Source organism: Eupeodes corollae, chromosome 1 (assembly GCF_945859685.1).
Source record: "Eupeodes corollae chromosome 1, idEupCoro1.1, whole genome shotgun sequence".
Taxonomy (NCBI): Eukaryota; Metazoa; Arthropoda; class Insecta; order Diptera; family Syrphidae; genus Eupeodes; species Eupeodes corollae.
The window spans coordinates 234082336-234101255 of NC_079147.1; the positions used below are offsets into that span (position 1 = coordinate 234082336).

At 36.8% G+C, this 18920-nt stretch overlaps 1 protein-coding gene across 8 annotated transcripts in view; it reads left to right on the forward strand.

Moving 5' to 3' along the window:
• LOC129943299 (sphingomyelin phosphodiesterase) overlaps positions 1 to 18920 on the forward strand; it is a 71968-nt gene that overhangs the window by 42052 nt on the left and 10996 nt on the right. For all 8 annotated transcript variants that reach the window (XM_056052627.1, XM_056052628.1, XM_056052626.1 and 5 more), the window contains 5 exons: positions 16978 to 17163; positions 17232 to 17588; positions 17650 to 17783; positions 17836 to 18596; positions 18653 to 18906. In XM_056052627.1, the coding sequence (XP_055908602.1) occupies positions 17094 to 17163; positions 17232 to 17588; positions 17650 to 17783; positions 17836 to 18596; positions 18653 to 18906 (1576 nt within the window). In that variant the 5' untranslated portion in view covers positions 16978 to 17093. The remainder of the gene's footprint in view (positions 1 to 16977; positions 17164 to 17231; positions 17589 to 17649; positions 17784 to 17835; positions 18597 to 18652; positions 18907 to 18920) is intronic.

Below are 18920 nucleotides of genomic sequence, written 5' to 3' on the forward strand. Positions count from 1 at the left end.
CCCGAAATGTCGAGAATATTGCTCCCGCTAAGGCTTCAATTGCAGAGAGCCCAAATGTGTCTCGTACGTCGTCGTTCTCAAGCGTTGGGCTTCTATGTGACGTCGTTGTGGTGAATTTCGCGAAAAGATATTGGCCTACATCCTCACAAGGTTAGATTGACGCTAGAACTGAAGCCGCTTGACCACTAGAGCGTCGTATGTTCAAGAATTGGACTAAGCAACAACTTGACAATGATTCGGATTTTCATCGAAAAATCATATTCAGCGACGAGGCTCATTTCTGGTTAAATGGCTTCGTTAGTAAAGAAAATATGCGGTATTGGTCATACACAATGGAATCGACTTTCACAGGAATAGAAAATTTCATTGATATCCAAAACCATTTTGTAGCGCTCTTATTGAAAAACCCGATACAAAACAAATTTTATACCATTTACAGTAAATATCCTTCTTCTCGATTATTGTGCTTGAATCTTTAACAAAACATATGCACTGCATGTTACATAAATAGGGACAAGATCTAAATTAACTTCAAATAACCTGTGGTGTAAGGATTCATAAAGTGCTGTCAGATAATTGAGCGAAATTTGGGCCCAGTACCGTTTTATGACTTCAATAACCTCTTCGGGTTTTTGGTATTGCTGTCCTTTTTTGGTAGACTTTTCTTAAAAGCTATACTGACACGTTTTCGGTGATGATCAGGTCAGGAGAATATGAGGGCCATGGTAAAGGTTCACATTTTGCCCCTGAATTCAGGCTTTTGTTGTCCATGCGGTATGTATTGGCACATTATCGTTTTAGAGAGTAAATCGGTGTCCACCAAATAATTCAGAAAAGTGAGGAAAATCTCGTTCCAGAATCGATTTATAAGTTATTGCTGATTGCCCTCATTTTAGAGCTTAAAAAACCCAACTACAAGGTATGGTAATAAGTGATTGCAACCCATACTATTAGACAACCTCCTTTGCTGAACCGTTTTTCAAGAAATATTTCTTCCTTTCTTAAATCATGAAAATAGCAGCAATATCCATCAGGTCCATCTAAATTAATTTGTTTACCATCGGAAAAGTAGTACCCGTGGCATGATGGTTATTGCGATGGACTGTCATGCGAGAGGTCTTGGGTTCGATCCCTTCCTATGCCACCTAAAGTTTTTTCACGGGTACTGCCTCTTGCGAGGAATTGACAAATTCTCCAGGAGTAATTCTTGTCATGAAAAGTGCTTTTTTATATTTGCTTAAAACTGTAGGTCCCTTCAATCCCTTACAACAGTACTCGCACACAGGAATGGTTGAGAGTTGTCAGTCACTAGTCCCTAGTTATCAAACGGACTGTTGCGCCACCCAATTTATTTATTTTACCATCGGAAAAGACGATGGTATGCCAAGCTCGATTCGACTTGATGAGATGATGTTGTAAAATTAAGGCGTTCGCTCTTGCATTCAATGGTCGTTTTTCTTCATTTTTTTGTTTCGTATAAGGTCTACTTTCTGTATCACTCAAGCAACGGTCAATCTACTAGCATTTAACTCAGCTTCTACTATGAATTTACTAATAGAAAGCCTTGAATTTAAAGTAGCTTTCACTATCAACCGCCTTTCCTGAAATAATGTTGCTTGACATTTGACACAAAAAAGGGATTTTTTTATGACCTTCTTTGGAAAAACCGCCATAAAACTTAAATTTATCAACTAAACCCAAAATTTGTTTAACAATATATAAACTTAATAAATACCTCATTCACTAAGCAACTTACCGAATCTAACTGAATCGATAGCAGACCTTGAATCAAAGGTGAAAACCTTTAAAACTTCTATAAGTAAAGCTTTTAGAGTCTCTTGCCCAATTAAGGCGTACTACGGTAAAACCCTTCCTTCTTGGTGGAATGAAGAACTGTCCAGTCTTAGGAAAATGACGAGGACAATTTTCAATATCTGCCACAAACATAAGTTTTACCAAAAGTATAAAGACTCTCTTAAAATTTACAAGCAAGCCCTGTCATCAGCCAGAAGACAAGGCTGGAGAGAATACTGGATGCCTCCTTCTCAAAGATGTGCCCATGTCGTGGAGACAGGTCAAAGTAGTTTTTATCCCGAAAGTGGGTAGGCGAGGTCACGAATCCGCGAAGGATTTCAGACCAATAAGCTTAACATCTTTTGTGCTTAAAACCTTGGAGCGCATTCTTGATTACCATATTAGAGAAATCCTAGTTGGGAGACCTCTCGAAAGCTCTCAACATGCTTATCTTAAGGGAAAATCTACGGAGACTGCCCTCCATGAGGTAGTGCGTACTGTAGAACAAACAATCCATTATAAAGAATTTACTCTTGCCACCTTCCTAGACATAGGAGGTGCTTTTAACAACGTCCTTACCGAATCCATAGAAGAATCGCTCGTTAAGAAGACTCCATTCGAAAATGGATTATTTCCATGCTCAGTAGTAGGAAGATTCGAGCCACTCTAGGCAATAAAATCGCAACAAAACACGTGAGTAGGGGAACACTCAAGGGTGGTGTCCTTTCGCCTCTTCTATGGCTTCTGGCCATGGATACAATTCTCGTTAAATTAGAGAGATGTGGAGTGAAGGCGGTAGCCTATGCGGATGATTTGCTGCTATTAGTTTCAGGAAAGTACACCTCTGTGATAAGTGTAATCACTTAGCAGCTGGGCCACGAGTTGTAGACTAGGAGTTAATCAAAGTAAAACTGAACTGTTGCTCTTTACCACCAAAACTAAAGTACCGCCCTTCACACTACCTCGACTCAACGGTCAAATCCTATAATTATCTTCCAGTGCAAAATATTTGGGAGTTATACTCGACCCTAAACTAAACTGGAAACTAAATATTGAAGTACGGGTTAAGAAGGTCTGTGTTGCCTTCTACGCCTGCAGAAAAAACTTTCGGCAAAAAGTGGGGACTTCAGTCGAAGATGATTTTATGGACGTACACAGCCGTAGTACGTCCAATCTTAACATATGGTTCGATTGTGTGAATATTGTGCGTTAAACGTTATTTTGGATCTTCTACCAATCGACCTTTTTATTAAATTCATAGTTTCCTGCATCGCTATTAGGCTGAAGGAATCAAATAGCTGGTTGTCAAAACCTTATGGTCACAGCAACACAACGAAATTGATTCCCTCAGATATTATTTCGGTAGACACTGACTACTCCGCTCCTACTTTGAGCCTTAGTAAGGGTTTTAAGGTTATTTTCCCATCCAGAGAAGATTGGGAGGATGACATCGTGTCGATAGGTTTCGACACAACCATCTTTACTTACGGCTCAAAGATGGAGTGAGGAGTTTGTTCTGGGAACTTTTCTGAGTCCCTAATTGTAGCCAAATCCTTCAGGCTTCCTGACTTGATAGCGTTTTTCAGTCTGAACTGCTGGCAATAAGGGAGGCATGTTAGATACTTAAACAAAGCCATTAACTCGGCCATATCCTCATCTAAATTGGTCCAGCAATGTCGCGATAAGCTTGCGAGCCTGAATATTAACCTCGGTGTCACCCTGATCTGGGGGCCATATTGGTATCGTGGGAAATGAACGGGCTGACGAGCTAGCCAGGCAAGGATAGGCCCTTCATAGCTCACTTGCGGAAATGGTTAACATACCTCTTGGTGCTATGAAGGGTAAAATCTTTTCTATCTACCAACCTGAATAAAACCGAAGGTGGAGCAATTTACCCAACTGCATTATATCTAGGAAGATATGACCCCCCTATAATAAAACCCGTACAAACGATCTTCTATGCAGGCCAAGGCAAAGCATAGCCACGATTGTTGCGGTTTGTACCGAACATTGGCCTATAGGAGTTCATGCAGAGAAGTTGGGTATCTCTTACAACACCTTTTGCCGTAGCTGTAGTGACCCAAGAGAAAGTGAAATGATAATCCATTTCCTCTGCAAATGTCCTGCTTTGGCAAACACTAGAATGAAATACTTTGGAAAAGCATTCTTTCAAGAACTTGATGAGCTATCTGAGACAAAGATTAGAGACCTAATCTTTTTTCTCAATGCGACAAAATGGCTCTAACATAATCGCTATGAAGCTTCTCTATAAATCTGTCCCTTTCAATCACAGGCCAAACGAGTTTTTGGTATCAAAACGGCACACTACAGCGCTAATTGGACTTGGGTTTTTCCAAAAAAACCTAAGGGTTTAAAAAATATCATCAAATAAAAAACGAAAAAGGCTTGTCCCTATTCACGTGACACAAAGTGTATAGTGCCTTAATACTCTTATAATGTCAAACACAGTGCGACCAATTAGGAAAGAAAGATAGGATTGGTGAGAAGATACTAATGCAATGAACCAGTCAAAACATTCCACATTCATGAAGTGCGGCTAAGGAAAGAAACACTGTACTGTATTTTTAAAAGTACGAGTATTATTTTGAAATTTTAATTTTTAGGTTTTTGAATTTTGAATATAAAAAATGAAAAACTAAATAAATATATGGAATACAACTTTAGAACGAAAACTTTTTCAAAAGTGCTTGCTAGTGTTACAAAGTTTTCTTCTGTATATTTTGTTTAGTATTTCATTTTTTTAAACAAAAAACTATTCGAGTAGTAATAAGAGTTCGTGCAGTTCGGAATTTTCTTCAAAGAATTAAACCACGTAAGCACCCTGCCGAAATATTTATAGCTGTTTACCTCGAAACTTTGATAAATCTCAAAATGATCAAATCGACAGATGAAAACGATTACAAATCATCAAATTTATAGTGAATTAATAGTTATTTATAGTTAACTAAAAGAAGATGAAAAATTGAAAAATGTATTGATATTTAGTATTGACCGTTTTAATAGTATAAATTTGACAATGTTGAGATAGTGACAAATTTCGAATTTTTATTTTAATCTTAACATTTAACCTCATAACTTTAAATCTGTACATAAGTCTGTTTTGAGGAACAATGAACTGAAAGACATTAGTACTTAAAATTCCATTCAACAAAATATTACCTAATTCACTAAAACTTTCATCTCAGTTCCAAAATATACAATCAATTATTTTTACAACTATACAACTACATCTATTTATTGTCATATTAAATTGACACTACAATTCCACTCTTATTCAAAGTAAGTCATACTTATAAATCATTTAAGACATTTCAAAACTTTACATTGAACACGCTTACAATAACAAATCTTCAAGGCTATCCGTACCGTTTATCTAAAGGTTTATGTAAATTATAAAGCTTTTATATTTTAGCAAACCAAAAACCTTAATAAAATATTTTAAATTTTATTAGCATGCCAAATAGCGAATTCATTGCAATTGCATTTTATGCAGTAAATAGATAAATAAAAGTTGCATAAAAAGTCGTTTATAATTTAGACTAAGCTATCCCTTAAAATGCATAAAATGTAACCCAAATAAAAATCCTATACCATATTCAAAGAAGTAAAGTTATGAAAACATTTCAAAATATGATGGTTTTGAAAATATGAAAAAATAAACATGGCTCAATATTTTAAACAATATTTTTTACAGAATTTTCAAGGGCTTAATATTTTACTAAGAAGCTATTTTCTAAGTATTTATCAATTTACAACCTTTCTTTTCGTTTTGCTGACTTGTAAATTTGTAATTCTATTGTATTAAAAAACGGGCATCCGAACATGACTTAACACTGACAGCTCGTGAAAATAAACAAGCCAAACAAACAGAGATATTAGTTGGAATTCACATCTGATGTAGACTAAACCATTTTATCCATTGCTCTTATAAGAATACTTGTAAAGTGTTTTTCAATTGGCACAGGTAGATTTTGGCGCCCCGTGGTGGCCATTTTGTTTTGGTGACATCTGTCAAATCTTTTTGTTGCTTATGCCAATTCACCATGGCAAGCAAACGTTACGGTAGACGTGGTTACCCTTCATAGTCGGCTCTTCAACGTTTGGTGGCCAAATTTGAGACTACCGGTTCAATAAACAATCAGCCAACACCCGTGCGTTCAAGGAACGCAAGATCGGCAGCGAACAATTCAGCGGTTCGTGAATGAACTCGGCCTTTCTCAGACTTCAATTTGACGAATCAAAAAGTTACCGTTTGGTGTGGTAACCATATTGACCTAGACGACTTGTGGTTTCAGCAGGACGGTGCTACGTGCTACGCAAATCACAATTGACTGATGCCCTAAAGGTGAACATAACACAGGCCATCGCTCAAATTCAGCCGGATCTATGCGGAAGAGTAATTGAAAATTGGGTCACACGGATCAGTGCCACCGTAAGAAGCCGAGGCGTGCATAAGGTGATCTTAAGTGTTTTCTTAGGTTTTCAAATCCATGGGATTTACATCGGCATTTGTTGAACAAGGCCAAGCCTTCGAGTATTTCGAAATGTTTTCTTAATTTAAAATAAAACAATTGTAGCGTTCGAATTATAAAAAACACACAGTTTAACCTTTTCAAGCGAAGTTGACAAGAAATATTGTCTAAGATAATGACAGAAGCCTTGTTTTTAAAATTCCGATTGGTTCAGCTGATACCAAGCCGATAAATTTTTAACTATAAAAAAGTACCTTGAAAATATTGAAAAAAGTCCAAACATATCTACGAAACTGACTCCGCGAGCCATTTGGCTCAGTCGTGTATGGGCAGCTTAAGAAATTACTATGAGCAATTTGAGGAATTGTGAAGTAAATTAAGTTGCTTCTTTAGATGATAATTTGATACACGAAAAAACAGTTGGAAAGTACATAAGTTAAAAATATTGAATTTTGTATAAAATTGTTGTACTCGCTCGGTATAGACTCTTGACCCACGGACTGATTGAAAAACCTAATTTTCAGGTCTTCTCTATTACTGTCTTACCCAATTCACTGAGAGATTCAAAAAGAGACAGCTTTTAATAAGTAGACTCGGCTGGACTGTATAGAGAAATCAAGATTACGTATTTTCCTCAAATAATTTTAAAAAAAGCTCAACGCAACTTTCGTGACTATATCCAATCATAAATAACTCTACTTAGTCAAAACCCCACCATCCTATACCCATGAGCCAAACAAATTGCGAATCCAATCAAGAAAAACAAATAAAATAAAATAAAAATAATGTGAATAAAAACACAACCAAATAAAAACAAACAGACCAAAAATTTATTCAAAAATGCAAAGTTTGCAAATTTTTATTGATATTGATTCGTTGTATGACGACTTCGTCAACGACGAGGGCTAACAAAAGATTGGACGGACGGATGATGATGATGCTGGTGGAATTGACTACACGCTCGCTGTACTGATGGCTGAACTGAGTTTTGAAGCCTGATGCACTGTCGATAGTAAATATATCGATATGGATGATGTTCATTCTATACAAAATCCCCAAACTTCATTTGGTCTTCACTTTATTTGACTACAATGTGATATGGCCGGACTGATACGCTTTGCTTACAGGCAGCTAGGATAATTCTGTATATGTCGGCTGATGTGTATTCATTCGAAAAGGGGGTGAGGGACTTTTCTACTATACCTATACTACAGGATATCAGATATAGTCCTGTCGCTGCTGCTCTATAGCCATGAAGCCGAAACAAACATGTTAAACAACAAATGAATTGCTGACGACTTCATTTAAATCAGCACAGGGAAAAAAGAAGAGAAAAAGAGTCCATCACGAAAATAGAGTCAATAGATTCAAAATTGGTAGAGGAGAAGGGAGATAGATGGAGCGTTCTTTGTACTATTTTAAGGATTTCCAATATAAAAGTTGAATGCTCATGTCTCAGAAAGAAAGTTAAAAACATATAAAAAGATGCAAATTGGTTAAATAATTTTGATTATAAAAATGGTACTTAAAAATATTGAAAAGCAACGTATTTCACATTCTTGATGTGCGACTGAGAAAAGAAACTCTGTATCTAATTGAGCTGTAAAATTGTATTTACTGGTATCCATTCTCATGCTACTTGGCATCCATGATTATTCAAATTCTTCATCCAAAGAGTAACTATAGCTTGAAGGTTAAGGCGCAGACCTGTCATGTAAGGCTTCTAGAAATGCCTCTTTTTTTCTGGCGAATAATTGACGAATCTTCCAAATTTATTATTTATCGTCGCAAACATCGAGTTTTTGAGTATTGTTAGTATATCCTAAAAACTTAATACTTAATAGATAGAAGTTGAAACACAAATTAATAAATAGAGTCAAAATGACTGGCCAACGACTTTAAAATCGTCTTAAATACTTCAATTGGTACTTAAAAATGTGAAACTTGTGGCTTTTGTCGAAATACTTCAAGTACTTGAAAACACTACTATGGTCTTGTCCTTGTTCTTAAAGTATAACAGTACCAGGGTATTGAAATACCAGTTACAGGTTACTGGAGTACCAGTCATAGGAAACAAGAGAACCAGTATCAGAGTAGCTTTGCCAGGTTCTATTACATTTAGGAAAACTTAATTTTTGAAACAGAGGGTTTTTTAATAAGGGCGGGTACTCGTAGATGTTAAAGCTGTGAGTGAGGTATTAACAAAAAAAAAATGTATTTGAAAGGTTCATGTATTTCATTAAGTGTAGAAGCTGTCATTCAAATGCCCGTGTCCGCTTCTTACGGTGGTGGCACGAATCCTAGTGGTCCAATTTTTAATGGCTCTGCCGCATAGATCCGGTTGAATTTGATCGATGGCCTGTGTTATGTTCAAATTAGGACATCAGTCGATTATGGTTTATTTGCAAAGACCTACGACTTCAGGCAACACCACAGGAAAAAGTCTAGCTGGGTCAAATCGAATAACCTTGATGGTCAATTCACATCATCCCTGCGAGAGATAACCTTACCCTCAAATCGTTCATGCAAAATGTCAATCGTGGTGTTTGCTGCGTGGGACGTATCGCCATTCTGCTGGAACCACATGTCGTCAAGGTACATATGGTTTAATTTGTGCCATAATATATAAGCTATCATCGTTATGTAGCGGTTGCTAACGTCGTTTTAAAAAAAGTTCGGACCAATTACGCCACCGACCCAAAATCCACACCAAACGAGAACTTTCTGAGGATGCATTATCACCTGGTGAACCTCGCGTGGGTTTGTGGCGTCCCATATATGGCAATGTTGCTTGTTTACATAGCCATACAACCAAAAATGTGCTTCTTTGGCCGAAATTCGAGTCCTCGATCCTCCAATATTTTAAACGATTCGAGGCCCAGTCAGCGAACAGCTCCTGGATCAGTTGGATCCTGTACAGGTGTAGGCCCAAGTCCCGACGCAAAAAAATTTAAGTCTGTGAAAGGCCGAGTTCTTGTGCACGGCGAGGAATGTACTGCCTTGAGATCTGCTGTACACTTTCACTGACCGCGCCGATGTTCTCGAACGGTCTAGCGTTCCTTTAACGAATGGTGTTTGTTGATTGCTTACTGAACCGGTCGTCTCAAAGAGTCAACTGTGAAGGTCCACCAAGTCTACCGTAAAATGGGCGCAATGCGCGCAACACTTATTTTGATAATAAAGTTTTATCATTTGAACGTGCTGTTCAATCTTTTTCCTTGCCATGATGATTTGGCATAAACAACTGAATAATAAACAAAAGATTTGACAGATGTCACCAAAACAAAATGGCCGCCACGGGGCACCAAAGTCTATCCGTGTCAATTAAAAAATCATTTATTTAGGTATCGTATGGTTCTAGTTTCTATAGTTTAATTATGTCATTAAAGAATTCTTTAATTTTACTCTTGGTGAGTCAATTCAATCCACTGACCTTTGCATTCATTGTCAAACAATTATGACATCCGCCGAATGATCTAGCATTTTCAATTCCTAAAATTACCTTATCATTTCTGACGCTGTCAATTTCTGACATGCTCAAAGCGTCTACGACATTCCACATGCTCTGTATTTATATGTTTCTGTGTTTTCTAAGGACTGTGCAATGAAGATGACTTTTAAGGAATCAAAAGTAGAAAAACCAAGATTCGTCCCGAAATTGGGCCGAATGAGAAATTGTAGAATTGGTATGAAGGGCGAAAGGGTTGCAATTTCAAATAAATCGATTACCAACATCTATTCAACTTTCTTTCGGCGGATTTGGTGAAAGCATAAGTTTGGAAAATAAATTAAACTTTCCCTTAACCTCTTTCACCTAATTCTGTTATAGGGTTGAATATTGTTTCAAAGATTTTCTTCTACTTCAAAATAAATAGAGTCAAAAACTTTAAATTTTCAATACTTACAAATCGTGTTAAGAACATATGTCTCATCCAATTCCAATTTCGACGTTCACTTAGTTTGTGAGCTACAACACTGACTGACAGTTCATCTAAAGTATGAAACACTTTCCGATATCGTAGGGCTTAGACATTTCCCAAAATGGTTTCGCCTAAAAAGAAAAAGTGTTTAATTTTACATTTGTTGTATCTAAAAAAATGTAATCTACGTTAGAAAGCCAAAAGTGTTAATAAGTGCAAAGAAAGAAAAAATCGAAAACATATTATTTTTCTGTAAAGGGGCGTGACATCCACCCACTTTTGGTGAATTTGCTTTGTTTTCATATTCTTCATCATTTCACATTTCAATCTTTTATCAAATCTTGTACAACTAACCCTAGTATCCCCTATGAAAAATATACGTCAGTTGTCAGTTCTTGTTAAGTCTTTTGTCCATGAAAATCTACAATTCATATGAGTAGAGTTACTCTATATGTACCTATGTACCTGGTTATATATTCCTTCCCTTCAATGTGACACAAACATGTCTACTACCTGTGAGTTTAGACAGTTGTGTAATGCAAATGTTGCATTCACCTAAATGTGTCGATACATATGTATGTTGCGTCCGGTCGGGTTCTGTTGATTTGATTAAAAGCATTCATTTTTTGTGAGCTTGTATCTCTTTTTAGAATACCAATTTCAATAGATAATTGTTCTTTCAAGTTTAGTTAGATCGTGCAGTCTTTTATTTGATTCAAATTAACGAATTAAAAAAAGAAACTAAAACATAGAAAAAGTCAATTTGTTCGTTAAAATTAAAAAAAAAAACAAAAAAAAAAGACAATGTCGAGATACAAAAAGACTAAAAGATACTTATTCGTATAGGTATTGATTATTCACATTCCACGAAAATACGGGTAATATGTCATGAAGTCGTATATGCTATACAGCAATTCAATTAGAATATAGTGAACTGGATTAATTTATGCACTGTTAGAATATATCTTCCGGAAATTCTTTGCATTATACGTCATCTTGTGATTTTATTTGCTACTATGCTCCACGCATAGTAATCAGATGCGGGAATATATTTCCCAGCCTCAGCCTTATCACAGCACCCCCAAGTCCCAATACACGCCCCCATTCCGCCCCTAACTTGTTTCCCTGAAGCATTCGAAATTTATTCGTGAAGTATGGAATATGGTGGTGGAGATGCTACGCCATACAGAGAGAAGCTTGAGGCATGAATCTTATTTTGAAATGGGCTCTGAACTGAAATTTGGAAGGAGCAGAGCAGAGCCGAGCAGAGGGGAGGTGTTGTATTGTTTTACGCAGAAAATACAAATGCAAAATGTTCCTTTTGAAATTTATTTATTTATGCAAGAACAATTCGTGAGAAAAGCGTATTTATCTTTATGGGGCACGATAGCCTTTTTGGATCTTAATTAGATCTTAAAGTGAGAGGCGCGTTATATAAAAGTATGTTTTCACTTGAATACTGATTTGTCGGCAACAGTTTGATAATTTTTTTTCTTTCGTTTTCAATCTGAAACATGGATAAATTTTATACCTACTCGTCGTCGTTTAATTTTGTTTTTGATGTAAAATTTATTTCAAATTGAAAAATATGAAATCCAAGTTTTTGCATATTTTGAAGGTAACTGTTTATGGGGGTATAGGAATATCTTCTGATTAAAATTTAATGGATGCGAAATTAATTAAACAGAAACTTTTCTTAACGGCACTCTCTTTTATATGGCTGTGTTAAATTTCGTTTTTAATACTCATTTTTTGATTTATATATATATTTTTTTGCATTTAATTAAATATGGGTAAGTTTGTTTCATCAAATTAGACAGAAGTTTTAATTTGAATAAGACAAAAACCTTTCTATGAACATTTTCAGGATATACGAATATATAAATCTTTATGCATGTAACTGAATATTATAATGAAATTTACTTTCATTATGGTTTGCTGAAAAGATTTTATACGTTTTCGGATTTTTAAAAAAGTTTAAAATTGATTTGTATATAGAACTAACTTCTTCAAGTACGTATACTGATTGGAAAGTTAAAAAATTAGAAGTTGGGGGATTATATTAAATTTTTAAAAATAGAAAAATAGAAGAAAGCTTTTATAAAGAAAAAACTTTACTTTTCGAATCATGATATCGTAAATTCGTTGGTAAAGATAACTCGATAACTAATCCAGTTTTAATAAACCTAAAAATAGGTGTGATAATGATGTGTATTAATTCATCTCTTATTCCTTTTTTATGTTAGACGGCTAAAGAACGAATCCCTGTATTTGACAGTACGGCCGAATTTGGGCTCAAGGGTATACCGACGAGCATTCCTAGAAGCGCGAGTATTACGGTTGAACTGTTTAAGGGGACCAGTGCAACTGGCTATTTCACTAGAGCATAAGCCGTTAAAATAACGGTAAAAAGAGGTCAGACAAGAGACCTTACGACGATGTTCAAGCGAAGCAAATGATGATATTATCATCTATGAATTTAAATGCTCTACGTTCAATACTATCCAAGAGGCTTAAGTAAGTTGCAGGAGCACCAGCCCAGAGATGGGAGTTATACTCAAGCTTTGGACGTATGTAGGTCTTGTAGATAACAGCCAAATCAGAGGAGGAGAAAAACTTCTTGCATCGCCTTAGAAAACCCAAACATTTTGCGGCATTTTAGGCGACATCGCGTTTAACAAAAGTTGCTGACCCTCATACCGAGAATATCGAGGTGTTCAGTCTTATTGATGCAAGTGCCATCCATGGATAATGGCAAAGGGGGTATATCACGCTTTAACGATACAAGACAGGATTGGGTTTTCGAAGCATTAAATTCCACGTGGTTTTTTAATCCCCATTGAACAATGCTGTTTAGGTCGGAATTTAATGAGCTTATCATATTTTGTCGTTGCAGTTCCACATCCGAAGAAGTGGGATGTGGGTCTGAAAATGAGTATGAAAAGCTAAGAGTATTATCGTCAGCGAAACTATATATTGGATTAGATGTTGCACACAGGAGATCATTAATAAAAATAAGAAAGAGTGTTGGAGATAAAACAGAGCCCTGGGGCACACCAGCATTTATATTATGGTTTTCGGACTTGAATCCATCCAATACTACTTGTATAGAACGATCCAAAAGGTAATTACTAATCCAATAAAGCAGGGATTCATGAAAACCGAAAGCGCGCATTTTCGATAAGAGAGCCTGATGCCAAACCCTATCAAATGCTTTTGAAATATGAAGTGTAATAATCTTACTTTCTTCAAAACCATGTAAAGATGTGCTCCACTGTTCGGTGAGATGAACCATGAGATCACTAGTGGACCTATTGCTACGAAAGCCGTATTGCCGGTCATTAAGAAACTTTCGATCTTTAAGATATTTCTTGAGCTGATAAATTATCAGCGTTTCCATGACCTTGGAAAGAAGGGACGTAAGTGCAATCGGCCCGTAGTTAGATAGTGAGGAAGATTCGCCTTTTCCATTCTTTTTAAGGTCATGGGAAGGCTGATTAGTTATCAGCTGAAGAAATTTCCCAAAGCATGGAAGCTTCTTAATGACCTACAGTATGGCTTTTGTAGCAATCTTACCGAACAGTGGAACAAATTATTTGAGAGAAAGTAAGACTATTGCACTTGATATTTCAAAGGCATTTGATAGAGTTTAAAATTGCGTGCTTTTGGTATTGATCAATCTTTTCTTCTTTAGATTAGAACCTACGTTTCGTATCTTCCAATTCAAGTTGTATTGGATAGTTTCAAATCTGAAACTCATAAAATAAATGCTGGTGTCGCCCAGGGCCGTGTAGATTTTAATGGTTCAAAACCTCAATGCCGCCTCCTGTCGTTAAAGCGTAACCCACTCCCGCTATCAAAGAGCGGCGGTTGCATCCAGGAAACTAATCAACTTTCAATACTCAGTACTGTGATAGGTACACATAGCACCTCTTATGGCATGATCACATATTCGACATCACCAAAAACGCTGCAAGGTGCTTAGGATTTCTCCAACCGTGTACAAAATTTGCCCCCCCTTCTGATCTGGCTGTAATTCACAAAGCCTTCAATCGTCCAAAACTTGAATATGAGTCACATATTTGGGCAGGTGCTCCAAAATTCTGTCGAATTAGCCAATTGCATTCCTCCACACAAACATTTCAGCCGTAATACTCGCACTTCCAGGAATGCTCATCACTTTACCCTTTAGCTCAATTTCGGACGTTCTGTTAAGTATATATATTTTTTTTTAACCACCCATCGAGAACGTCTAATGCTTTACAGAACTCTGTTTTTCCCAACTATTTCAACATTTTAAGAACAATGTGCACCGTTATCTCCTTCCCCATTTTCCTAACACGAGCATTGTGTTTAAACGTGAACATGTTTATTATTGTGACATTTTCCTTACAAAATTGTTTAAGGGTTTAATTGAAATTCAGAGCTAATTCTACTGTGTTTTGAATCACATCCTTAAATTATTACCTGTAATATAAATGTAGCAGGTGTTTTCTTCAGACTTGTGCAAATCGTGAAAATGTATTACCAAAATAAAGGTTGCCTTCGCGTCCAATTCGAGAAAACATAGATCCTGTAGCGTAAACTATAAAATGGTGCGTTTTAAAACCACTTGTCTACGAAGATAAGCCTGAGGCGATTGACACCTTGGAAGAGAATATTCGGCGCGTTATTGCTTACATACGAACTTTTGCTCCAAAAAGTGCAAGTTTCATCTATTCTGCGTACCATCCTGACCTCTCTCGAATAGTTTGAATTGGTACTATCTTCGGTAATCAGTTACTATCCATAATCATGATTTTAAGCACATAATCAATCTGCATTAGAAATGTCCGTACTCCCGTGCTCCCCATACTTGAGCTGCATGTAGCAAGATTGGTTCTTCTACTGCCTTAAAAACAGTGCACTTACTTTTGTTTAAGAAACACCTACTCCAAGATGCGCTGATGGAAGCTTTTGCATTTTTAAGCTTTTCTCTCGGATGCGTTTTCGTATTTTAATTTTTTGTCGAGTTCACTCCAAAGTAATTGAACTCTTTGACTATCTCTATATTCTCACCATTGTAGTCCCATTTTTTATTAAGGCAGTTTTTACCTTCTCTGTTCTTGAAAATCATGATCTTGGACTTTTCCAAAAGTCCGTCTAATCATAAGCTGTAGAGATTCTGGAGATGACGCGAGAACCACAATATCATCATCGAACGAAGTGCTTTAATTAATTCTCCAGCTTGTTTGATACCAGCAAGTAAGAAATCGACTAAGTCAAGTAAGAAATCGACTAAGTCATCGGTAAAGAGAGCGAATAGGCTTGGGCTCTTCGTACAACCTTATCGGATGCCTGATTATGTTCTGAACCAATCTTACCTTCCTGTACCATTACAAACTGCTGCATTAGTATCCATATACATCCCTTGAAGGGCTCTTCCAAACTTTAACCACATTCCAAATTCCCAAACCAAAGAGCTTGCTTTTTGACCGTGTCAAATGCAGACTTGAAATCTATGAAAAACGCGTAAAACTTCTTCATTCTTCTTACTTAACCGGATCTAAAACCTGTCTGGAATTCTTAATTAATTATTTTCGTTTCATTTCTTCTTGGAAATCACACGTCCAAAAAATCACTCTTTAAAACTGTTGACTTGGATTGAAAATATTCATTAAATCATAGTTCTTAGATGCAAGAATATTTTAATTTTTATTTCACAAAAAAAGTCTTAAAATATTTCATAAAATGAGAAAAAAGTTGCACATGCATGGCTAAAGTTTTGCTAAACCGGAATATTTCTATTTTGTAAATAGTACTTATCTTACCTCAGACATTTTACAGACAATTATAATGTAGTATCTAAAGCAGTTTTAAAACTTTCAACTATGCGTTTAATAACACAACAATTTGTAACATGAACTTTATTTAGCTAAAACAAAAGCACGTAGAACAAACAAGGAATCCATTAACTTAAACTCTTCCTAAAAGTATCCAAACACTATAATCTGATGCCGTATTTTATAGCAGAGGACTTAGTGTTTATTAAGCTCTAGCGTTTTTTATTTCAACCACATATTTTCTATATTAAACTGTAGTATTAACAAAATCAACCTGTTTGAAAAACTACCGTGTTGAACCGATGAATAATTCTTCAACTTAATTTTGTTCTTCAAATTAACACCATTTTCTAGTTAATATATTATTTGTAAGTGATTTCAAGTTAATGGTTTAAATTAGAAAATAAAAACCGTCTACTGAAGCAGTAAATTCAAAATCAATAATCCATTGGAACCAGGTCAGTAGTGTACTTGAGAAAATATTCCCAGTTACTCAAATGTGCCAAAGTGCACTTATAACAAACACAATTCACAAAAACACATTACCCAAGAGTCGTATGGGCAGGGGTTAAGTACTCCTTTATACTCGTAGCAAGTTCAATAGACTTATTCTGATATAGATTCTAAAATCCGTTAGGAACTGCTTTAGCTTTGCTTTTTGCCTTTGCTCATCACTCTTATCATTTTACGAAGTGTGGATGGGTTTGTAGTACGCAATGAAGTTGCACTTTTGATGCAGTATCCACTTGTACAAACTCGAGTACTGGGTTATGCAACGGAGAAATCATTTCTTCCTCTCTAAATGGGTGTACTGATTCTGGGTCTCGGTCTTGGTGTGGGTTTGGGTAAAGGAGAAAATCAAACGAAGATGTTGATGATTTGAATTGCTCACTCTGAGGTTGCTCTTCAAATTGATTTTAAAACGATTCTTGTTTTCATTCGTTTCAGATCCCAGATTCCATCATCACCACAGCCGCCCTGGTGTGGTCTGGAATCAAATAAACAACATATATACCGTTGTGAGGAGCATCATAAGCTATCATCAGAGGTGTGTACATTATTCAATGTTAGATATGACCAAGTCCTTGGTCATATTGGCCATTGTCAGTTGCATAGACTTTGATGGAGCAAATGGTAAGTAATGTTTTTATTAGAATCATGATTGTTTGATATATGTTTGGGTTTGTTGTCCTTGCATATAGGTTATCCTTTTGTGTACCAAAATAATAGAAATCCAGCTATAAAATGGATGGCACCAGAGGACAATTGGGACATACAGTCGGCGCCGAGGAGTATTATTCCACATGTAGAGCTGAGAAAGTTCCCCAACCGGACAAATCCGGCATTGAGCGACAATGACGAAGAGTTTCTTGAGCACTTAAGAGAGCTCAAGAAGAATGGCAGTGAGGCCAGGATGCTCTGGTTTGACACTCCGTCTGATGGGCTCACTTATTTGCCCTTTGTTGATAAGGCTTTGAGGCTGTTGAACCTTAAACAGGTCGCCTATGAAGTAGAGAACAGTGTGATGTCAAAAGTCTCCTGCACAGCGTGCAAGGCTGGTGAGTTAAAATTTTGAGCTTCTTCAGCAAGTTTCACTTTACAGATTTTTCTTTGCCTTAGGTGCTGGACTCCTGCAGCACTATATCCGGACCGGAAAGACTGAGGCTGAAATTATCAAAATGATCTACGAATTCTGTGTGAATTTACAGATCCAAAGCCCCAGAGTTTGCCAAGGAGTCAGCCAGTTATTTGGGGTAAGTTTTCACACGAATCTTTGACACTGAAATTCTAATTCTATTTTCTTAGGGTGAAGTAGTGTACGTCTTGAAGAGAACTCCTCTTGGACCTGATGAGATATGCAGCTTTGTGATTGGTGATGCCTGTGGGGATGTCTACAATCCGTATCATGAATGGGAAGTTGCATTCCCTCCAGTTCCCAAGCCACCAATTCAAGAAGTTCCCATACCGAAAGAGGGAGCTCCATTTTTCAAAGTACTTCACATCTCCGATACTCACTACGATCCACACTACGTCGAGGGTTCCAATGCCGAGTGTAACGAGCCACTCTGTTGTCGTTTGAGCAGTGGTCGTCCGTCAAACCCGAACGCAGCTGCTGGAAAATGGGGTGATTATCGAAAGTGTGACACACCCAAACGGACTGTTGACAATCTATTATCTCACATTGCCGATACCCATCAGGATATTGATTATATCCTGTGGACTGGTGATCTTCCTCCACACGATGTCTGGAATCAGACGAAACGTGAGAATCTAGAAATCATTAAGGAGACAGTGAAGCAAATGACCGAGAAGTTCCCTGGAGTTCCGATATTCCCAGCCCTGGGAAACCACGAAAGCGCCCCGGTTAATAGTTTTCCACCACCTTATGTCAATCAGGACGATAATTCTATCTCGTGGTTGTATGACGAACTCGACGTGCAATGGAGGCGGTGGTTGCCTGCGAGTGTGTCGCACACTGTTCGTCGAGGAGCTTTCTATTCGGTTTTGGTTCGACCTGGCTTTCGAATTATCTCCCTGAACATGAACTATTGTAACAATAAAAATTGGTAAGGAAATTATACAAAATCAGGGGATAAATATGAACTTATTCTTTTTCAAAAAGGTGGCTTCTTCTAAACTCTACTGATCCTGCAACTGAACTACAATGGTTTATCTACGAATTGCAAAGCGCTGAGTTTTCCAATGAAAAAGTTCATGTCATTGGTCACGTTCCGCCAGGACATTCGGATTGTCTAAAAGTCTGGTCAAGGAACTTCTATAGGATTATTGCACGTTATGAAAATACGATAGTTTCACAATTTTACGGACACACACATTTTGATGAATTTGAAGTTTTCTATGATCCCAGTGATTTAGGTAAAGAAAACAAG